Source organism: Mytilus edulis, chromosome 12 (genome assembly GCF_963676685.1).
Source record: "Mytilus edulis chromosome 12, xbMytEdul2.2, whole genome shotgun sequence".
Lineage (NCBI taxonomy): Eukaryota > Metazoa > Mollusca > Bivalvia > Mytilida > Mytilidae > Mytilus > Mytilus edulis.
In genome coordinates, this window is record NC_092355.1 from 16,300,640 (window position 1) to 16,310,319 (window position 9,680).

Here is a 9,680-nt window from a genome sequence, read left to right on the forward strand (position 1 = left end):
CCTAATTATGTATTATGAAATTAATCATGTTTAATATGTATTATTTTTTAGTATTGAAATATGAAATTTCAACATTTTCATTATACATCATGAATATTGTAAAATAAAGATAAAAATAAATCATTAAAGGTATCATATTTGGTAAAAGCATATTAAATTAAAGTTGTTTCAAAAGTTTTCACAAATAAAATCAGTGTACAATATCTACTGTATCATAGGCCCTTTCAGTGAAATAATAATTAATTTTGTTGTTTTGATTTTTTGCTTATTTGATATATACACATGGAAAAAAGTATTGTAATGCCTTGATTTTTTTAAACTTAAAAAATCAGCCACTTATTTTGGATGAAATATGATAAAATATTTGTAAAATTATATTGAAATGTAAGTTAATGACAACATTAGCACTAAAACAAACAAAAAATGTATGAAAAAAAATGTTTTATCTAACCAAAATTTTTATAACAAAATGAAGTGTTTTTTTGTAATTTTTGGTAATACATTTTACCACTTTTACTGTAGTCAAACTTTACAATGTCAGACATTTCAAAATTAATCTTTAGATGATTGTTCAGATCATGGTTGATTGTTATACGCCAAAGAATTAGAACTTTGTGCCCAGCCTCCATTCAAACAGATAACCGCATATTAACGTCTTCTGATTCCTGCATAAGTCAACTAATTTGTTGCTAAGGTAGCAGCAACCATTCCTGAGCAGAGTATTGTTTATTTCATGACATGTTTGAACTAAATTGTCCTTTCGTGCACTTTACGCCCAATAGTGTCCCATATATGCTCGATATGGTTCAAATGTGGGCTACGATCGAGCCAAGGAAGATAAACCGAATTTCTGTGGAACAATGGATCTTCATCCACGATACAAATTTCCATTTTTGGCGAGCTCTGCACTATATTTGACACGGGCAACTGTGTGTCTGTTCGTAGACCAATGTCCCCGAAATGGTCTTATCGCACGATAACCAGTAGCGATGAGCCGATCTCGAACAGTTCTTGTTTAAAGGCTCCTGTATGCCCATCACTCTCATTTTAGGATTGTATTGTTTGCAATGGGTTTCCTTCTGACAAATCTTCATTATGCTTGATTTTCCCTAGCAGATGTTAAAAGGGGTCTTCTTGATCTGGGAAGGTCTTTAACATTGTTAATTGCCTGATTTTTATTCTCAAAATGACTTATAGTGGAATGGTGAAGACCAACAATACATGCAATTGTCACAGCGACATACCTGCTTCTCTCATGCTGATTATCTGCAATCTTGCTGCAGTTATGCATTGTGGATGACCAATTGCAAGGTGTCAATCATATAATTTTATAAACTTGGTTTTTTAAAGTGTGAAAAACAATTAGTATAAAAACATCTGTTTCATTGTTTACGAGTACAGTAGCTGCATGGGCAGATAAGAACTTATCAAGTCGATATTTATTGATTAAACTCCGGTGATATTTAAATAATGTGTAACTAGTTCTATTTCAACAAATTATATCACAAAAAAATAAAGAGTGTTTTTTTAATTTGAATTTCAATTTGGTGTTGCAATACTTTTTTCCATGTGTATAGTTTGCTTTAATTTATACATGTATTTTGTAGATTTAGTTATTTTTAGTTTATGTTTTTTTTTATTTTTAATTAGCACAAAAAACCTGTAAACATTATATCACCTAGCTCTCCACCAAAAGCTGTTGGAAAAATTGGAAAGTTACAGGTAAATGACTGTGGAGAGTAGAAGTTATCTCCCCTTTTTCCACTTTTCCATATAAGGCTGTAATCCCTCAGGTTACATCCTCCAAACTTCCACTGTCTTTATATCCTACACAGCTAGTGCAATACAAATGATTATGGAAAGTAGAAGTTACCTCCCCTTTTTTTAACTTCTCCATATATACTTGTTTATATAGTTAAACTTCTAGTTATAGCCTACAAAGCATTACAAATTTCTGTCCTGTAACCACTATATTATTAGTATGTATTTTCAAAAACTGCATCTGGTTTCACACTAAGGGATTCTTATTTTATTCCTTTTTATTACATGACATATGCTTGACCTGATTTTAATTACTTTGATCTGTTCTTACTGTTTAACAATACGTTGATCAGTTTCAAGTTCTTTCAACTTATCTTATGAAGTTCAATTCTTGTTTTGTTTTTTAATCAATGTAAAATTATTGTGTCTTTGATGAAAATTCTCAAATATTACCTTATTACGGTGGTACTTAACACTACAAGGAGATAACTCTGTTAAAATTAGCTAAACGTTTTAATCACATTGTATTGTTAAGGAAATATTAAGCTTCTCAATGATCAAAATCAGTGTTTGTCAAACTGCTATATATCCAACCAATTTATTCCGAGAAAGTGATTGGTTTAAGTTTTTTGAATTTTTTATACTTTTTTCAAAGGTTCAAAGTAAATATTTTGTGAAAATTTTATGAAAATTAAATGAGCCAAATTAATTTTAGTCAAGGTGTTGGGTACCACCTTAATTGATTTCTATGGATTCATTTTTATTTGAGCTGTGTTTGATAGAAATTATTTTTTACCATATGGAAACGATTATCAATACATCTGTTAACTCATTTTGGGTTGAAAATAAATATCTATGCAACTGTTAGAAAATTGAGGCAATATAAGAACCCCACAAAACAGGCCAACAATCATATTTTTATTCGTATTTGAATGTTCTAAAATCAATCAAAGTATAAGAAATGTACATGTTAAGTACCGGTCTTTGTAAAAATCATGCAGAAGATGATTCATGACATGTCACAGAAGTAATTGTTTTTGCCCTATATCATAAGAACTTTGGTAGATGAGTAAAATTCTGTCTTTATTCTCCCTGTATTATGCCCGTTGCCATGGTAACCATCAAATCAACATTTTGCTCGAATATGTGAAAAAAGACCCTTTTGAAAATATAAAATAAGGGAATTTTAAGTCCCATAGAAATAAAGTTAATCAATTCAAACAATATGAATATTTACAGTATTGACAAACAAAGCCCCAAACTATACAGTTGCATAACTTTGAAATCTATCTGACACAGCTTATTTGTTGGATACCAATTTTTGTGGATTATGTTCCACCAACTTAAATGTTCAACAAAGTATATGTTTTACTTAATCCACATGATCCATGTAAAAAATTGCATACCTGCCAACTTTAAAAAATGACCATGGGGGTTTTGCGTGCAAAATGGCTAACCTAGTCCTAAAAACCTTCAAGGGGGTCTTCAAATACATTTTAATGTTGTTTTTTGGATTCTTCATAATTAGTTACGACTAAAGCCATTGTAAACTTGTTTTGTTTAAAATTTTGAACAGAATTGCTCTTTCAAAATTTCAATTTGGGAGCCTCCATGGGGGAAATCCTCTGCAAATAGTGACAGTTGGCAGGTATGTAATTGAATCCATCTGAGTTTTCTTCTTCCCCATATTGGTATTACTATGTATCATATATGAACTGGGAAACAAAATGTGGGCTTAGTTGATGAATTTACAGAATCTAAATAGACTTAATAAAACTGATTGAAAGAAACTAATATGGAAATATAAAAATAAGGAGGTATAGTATGATTGCCAAAGAGACAACTAACCGTCAGAGTTCAAATGAAGTAATTATAAGCAATTCTAGTTCACCAGGTGGCCTTCGACAAAGAGAAAAACTCATACTGTGTAGTTGGTTTTTAAATGCCATTTTGTGAAAAATGTTCAACAATTCAAACAAGAAAAATGATAATGGTGTAATTTATTACAAAACAATTTATAAAAATAAAACCAAATACATGTATGACAGAAATGAACTCAATGAAATAAATATGCATCTAGTAATGTAAGTATCACCTTGTATTGTAGATGAATCTTGGTATTAACCCTGCTGCATTGTTACCAGGTGCAGCCCCACCTAGTGAGAAAATTGAAAATGAGGCTATAGGGTTTGACAAACCAGCAGAGGTTAAAACATTACAAAGTGCAAATAAGGTATGGAATTTTAAAGTATTCTATATATATGGAAGTGTTTAACGACCTTGACTGGCTTTTCAGCCTTCGCAAGGTCGGCTCGGTGCCGGAAGGTGTGAAAGTATTCTAAAATGTGGGTTAATTAATTTAATTATTGTTCAATAAATAACACTGAAACTTTATACTATCTGAATGATGTATTTCCATTATGTTCTTCAATAACAGTGCCTTTGGCATCATAAAGCAGTATGTTAAGCTAACCTACCTCAGGGGAAAAAAAAGCTGTGCTCACTGATGATAATTTTGACCCTTTTTATAATTTATGCATGAAATGTAAATTACAAAAGGCTCAAATAATTGGTTTTCAATGAGAATATAAGTTCAGTGTCAAAGACAAAATATTTTTTTCTTCTTTTTGTACATGTACTTTCTACTACAGTGTATTATACCTGGATGTTTGGCTTCTGTTTTGTAGGATAGGGCAAAAATACAGACCAAAAGACGACCACCAAGTCGCCACAGTCGGCACTTCTCACCAGAACCTTCCTTTGATACTAGTCCGCCTCCAGTTATTCCTGAAAATGATAGAGTCCCCCGTCCGACCTCTGACCTATTTGGTAATGAAGACATGTTCAGCACATCACCTCCGAAACCTGCTGCTGTGGTACTGCCAAAAACAAAACAGGAGAACATTAACACAAATTCACTTTCAAAATCGACAGAAGATACCCAAAGTGCAATAAACGACAATAGTGATGATATTTTTTCATCGAAGTCAGAAACAAAGAAAGTTAAAGAGTCAAATGACATTTTTTCAAAGCCAAAAGAAACAAAGAAAAATGATATAACAAGCGAAGAAGATATATTTTCAACAAAACCTAAAGTGCCAAAATCAACTAATTTTGATGATGATTTATTTTCTGCGAAAACCCCGGTCCCCAAAAAGACAGAGAAGAAAGAAGATATCTTGAATGATGATGAGGACATATTTGCATCTAAAAAGAAAAACAAAACGAAACAAAAAACAATTTTTGATGATGATAACGATATATTTGCCTCTTCATCCATTAAGGACACAACAACTACACCAACCCCTGCCACAGAGCCACCTATAGCCACAGCAACCAAAAGTGCAGATGATAATATATTCGAAGATTCATCTTTAAAACCAAAAAATGGTGAGAAGAAATGTTATAAAGTTTAAATGATACCCATTAAGCACATCATGTATGTTAAGTTAATGTGGAGGTGAGGTCCATGAGACAGCAACTAATGTGCAAAAATTCAAATTTTGTGCCAGCCTCTGAATTTTATATGACCGCAAAAATTGAAAATTTTTTGGTCGTGTATTGTTTTAAAAAATGTATACAATATAAAAAAAAAAAGATATGTGTCAATGAAACAACTCATCACTAGACACCAAATAACATAGAACTTAACAACTATAGGTCACTGTACAGCCTTCAACAATGAGCAAAGCCCATACCACACAATCAGCTATAAAAGGCTAAAAAAATGACAAATGTTAAACAATTTAAACGAGAAAACTAATTGCCTGATTTGTGTACAAAATGATGATTCAAAAACAAATATGTAACACAGCAACACACAACAACCATTGAATTACAGCTGGCTCCTGAGTTGAGCCAGGCACAAACCAAATGTGGCTGAGTGTTTAACATGTTAGTGGAAGCCCACCCCTCCGTCTAATCTACTGACAGTGGTGCAACAGAACAATACAAGTACAAAACAATAAACAAGCAACACATTAAGTCCTATATTGTATTCAGTTATCCCTATCTTGGTGAAATATCCGGTATTATTAGAGAACATCTTTATTGTTGAAATTATATACATTATGTTTGTAAAGGACATTTACCAATTGTCAGAGCTAAGATTTTGGGGAATGGTTAGTAAGCCTTGAAATTAGCCTGCATTGTGTGGTACTAATAAGCATTTACATGTATTTCCTGGAATATTCTTCATGCAGAACCTGCAGATTATCTTGTTTTATATCTGTATATGCTCTTTATTACAGCCATTCCAAAGTCTACAGATACAAAGACAACAGATTCTTCCAAAAACACCACTGAAGAAAATGTAAGTGTTCAAATTTAGTCATCTGGAATTCAGATAACAAATTTAAAAAAAAAGTGATGTGGATACTTCTGTACAACAGAAACTTGATAAAATAGAAAAAATAAGACACCTTTAGAAGTATTTAACAATAGACTTTTTCATTAGTACTCAACCATTTTCAAATTAGCATAAATAATTTTAAATTTTTTTACTGTGGATTTTTAACAATTGGTGAGATACCAGTTTTTCATGGATTTCCTGGATATAGAAATGAAGAATTTAAATATTTCATGAAGTACAAATTGCCTTTTCAAAAAAACTGGATCCACAGTAATATTTTCATTAACATTCTTCACCAAACAAAACTGAAAGTTTTCTTTATAAAAAAAGTGACAATGCCATATAATAATTTTGCACATCAGACAGATAAATTACCATCAATAGTACCAGGTGGGTCTTTTTTGTACCTCAATGCATACTTGTATTTTGAACTCTTGAAATAAAAAGGATTTCTTTTAGTCACTATGCAATTGTTTTGCTGGTATGGCAGCAGCTTTAATTCCAGTACAATGTTTTAGGTTAACCTAAAATTCTCCAACACTGTGTTAGGAATGTCATTTTCTCTTATTTTTTATGTTTTATTTGTTTTGCAATAGCCAGGATTTAACATACATGTACCCCTACACTACCACCTGACAAGGGTATCAAGGGGTTACATATAGAAAATAATTCAGTATACAATATATATCACTGACAAATTGATTTTTACAATTATAGTAATTACGGTTGCATATAAATTTTATTTGATTACATTCTCTCGCTCTCTGACTTTCTCTCATAAAATACAAATACTCTTCACTCACTTTTTTTGCTACAATATGTATCTTGAATCACATTTTAAAGACAAAAAAACAAAGAAAATCAAGGATAAATTTTGTTCATAATATATAAATATTTTTCTCTCTCACTTATATGAAAAAATAACTAATCAAATATTACATGTAAAAGAGACCTAAATTTTTCACACATTTTCTCTTATAAGGCTGATGATTTATTTGCCTCAAAGACAACAAAGAAGAAAGCAAAAAAGGCCCAAACAAAAGACGAAGATTTATTCCAAGATGAAACAGATATCTTTGCTGATGTACCAGCAGCAAAGCCAAAGGAGAAGAAAAAGAAAAAAACAACAGCTGCTACTAAAAAGAGCATATTTAAAGATGATACTGGTAAGGAATAGTTTATTCTTTTAAAAGAAAGTTTTTTCAGATATAAATTCCACCAGTAAGCACTGCATGAATATGCTTGACTAAGTTATTAATCTAAGAACTCAGATCAAAAAAATATTAAAAAAAAAAAAGAAAAATAACAAAATACTGAACTCTGAGGAAAATTCTAAACCAAAAGTCCCTAAGTAAATGGCAAAATCAAAAGCTCAAACACACAAAACAAATGAATCACCATGACTTTGTACAGGCATTTTATCAAAAGATCACATATTGACTAGAAACTTAGTTCAAAAGTTTTTTCTATGACTTATTTGCTTTAAAAATTCTGCAGATATGAAAGACCAAACTTTGATAAAAATAAATTTAAACACGAAAATTTATGTCGAATATATTAATTTGCAACAATTGTTTTCCGACCTCAATCTATGTGAAGTAAGCTTTTCATATGACATCAATCTCTTAATGTTGTCCAGAAGTTGGCTGCATAAATTTATATTTTGAAATATTTACTTTTTTCAGATGACATTTTTGCTGAAGCATCACCAACAACTAAACAAAAGAAAGAAAAACCTAAGAAAACAACAACAACAACCACAACTTCTGATGATATATTTGATGATCCATTAGCATGATGATTGCTATAAATAGAAATATTTCTATAAATAGAAACATTGCTATAAATAGAAACATTGTTATTTATATTGTTGATTGCATACTGTGATTATTTATTGATATCCATACTTTACAGGTGGACTTATGAAATTGGGAATTAGAGGACCTTTTTTTGACATAAATTGTCTGTAATTTAACCTTTACATTTTCCCCCCTTTTTAAATGGGAAGCATGAAGCAATAGATTTATAAAATGGGCTAATAAAAATTCATCCAAGGTCAACATAACTTTATTTAAAAGATCTAAATTAAAACCTTAAAAGTTTGATTGTTAAAAAATCTTTCTTCAGCATAATTAATTTAGAAATTGATCATAGGAGTACTGGAAATAAAAGACGCCAGATGATTGAGATTAAAAACTTGTACCAATTCTGTTGTGAGAGAAAACTTGTATGTAACAGTAAATGTAATGTTATTTATTTAGATAAAACCATGGCATAATTTTATATTAGTATTTTAAAAATGATCAAAAATATGTTAAAATTATATTAAATATTTATAAAGTTTCTTACTTAAGCTACAGTTTTAAGTATGTGTTAATGTCCGTTCATATGCAGTGTGTACTTTATTTGGCCTTTTTAACTTTTTGGAATTTGAGTGTCACTTATGAGTCTTTTGAAACGCACATCAGAATGGATTCTACTGCACTTTTCACAGCACATTTAATTTCATTGTGCACCACTTATTTATTTTTTCATTTTTCCTTTCAAAACTTAAGACTTTTAATACATAAATCAGCATCACCAAATGAAATGCAAAGATCTTTTTGTATTTTGTAAATTTAGAAACTACTCTGAGAATTTATTTATTGCAATTTTTTAAAATTGGACGAAATTGTGAGATAAATTATTTGATTTCAGAAAAATCTGCATTCAAACATATATGGATATATCAGAGCTCTTATTAATGTGATACTTACCAGGTGGAATTATTCTAATAAGTATAAACCTGAATTTACAGTACTTTTTTAAACCTAATTCAAATTTTTTGCACATTCCATCTTTAAATTTAAGACTGAGTCTTGTTTAAGGTCTTCTCAAAGTTTTAATAGTTTTTAATTACGAGTAGGGAGCCTTTAAAAATTATAAGTTTAGACACCTGTTACTAAGCCTTGTTTTTCAACAGTCTTACAGTTAATAGTGAAATAAAGGTTTTTATTGTAAGCAAGTGTACTGCCTAAACTATTTACGTCATTGTTTAGATTATGAACCTTTCTATTTTTAGAAATAGTTCATTTTATAAAAAAATATCATCACTAATTTGGGGCTTCATTGAAGATTTGATGTATTAATTTTTAAGAGTTATCAATATATTCTCGTTGTGTGAGTACTGAACAAAGTATGGAAGAACAAATTTGAAATTGTTATTTGTTAATTATATATATGATTAAAAGTTACCTATTTTATAATATTGTCTTTTCCTTTAGCCTCAAATAGATGCAGCTAAGTTATCTCCCCCTTGCCACTCATAGTTCTTATTCTTTTGGAATGATTGATTGTTGGTGTTTTAACTTTTGGGCTATTTCAGGGCGGCCAGTATTTATCCAATCATATGTCTCCATTCAAATGCATTGATCGTCCAAAAAAAGGGGGTTCCAACTCCCAGGAACACCCCCCCCCCCCCTTATTTATTAAATATCTTTTATTTATTCAAGATCTAGTTGTTGTAAAAACAATTCATATGATTTCAGTTATAGGAAGACTGATAAGGTACCCAGACCAAGAATCTCGA

The 9,680-nt window shown here is 30.5% G+C and overlaps 1 protein-coding gene across 3 annotated transcripts in view; it reads left to right on the top strand.

Annotated features, from left to right (window-relative positions):
- Nucleotides 1–9,357, top strand: part of LOC139497306 (WASH complex subunit 2-like) — a 52,123-nt gene extending 42,766 nt beyond the window's left edge. For 2 of the 3 annotated variants that reach the window (XM_071285494.1, XM_071285495.1), the window contains exons 30-35: nucleotides 1,651–1,722; nucleotides 3,869–3,994; nucleotides 4,449–5,151; nucleotides 6,012–6,073; nucleotides 7,095–7,278; nucleotides 7,798–9,357. In XM_071285494.1, coding sequence (XP_071141595.1) covers nucleotides 1,651–1,722; nucleotides 3,869–3,994; nucleotides 4,449–5,151; nucleotides 6,012–6,073; nucleotides 7,095–7,278; nucleotides 7,798–7,910 — 1,260 coding nt within the window. In that variant the 3' untranslated portion in view covers nucleotides 7,911–9,357. The remainder of the gene's footprint in view (nucleotides 1–1,650; nucleotides 1,723–3,868; nucleotides 3,995–4,448; nucleotides 5,152–6,011; nucleotides 6,074–7,094; nucleotides 7,279–7,797) is intronic. The other variant, XM_071285497.1, reaches the window with a different exon arrangement.
- Nucleotides 9,358–9,680: the final 323 nt, after the last annotated feature.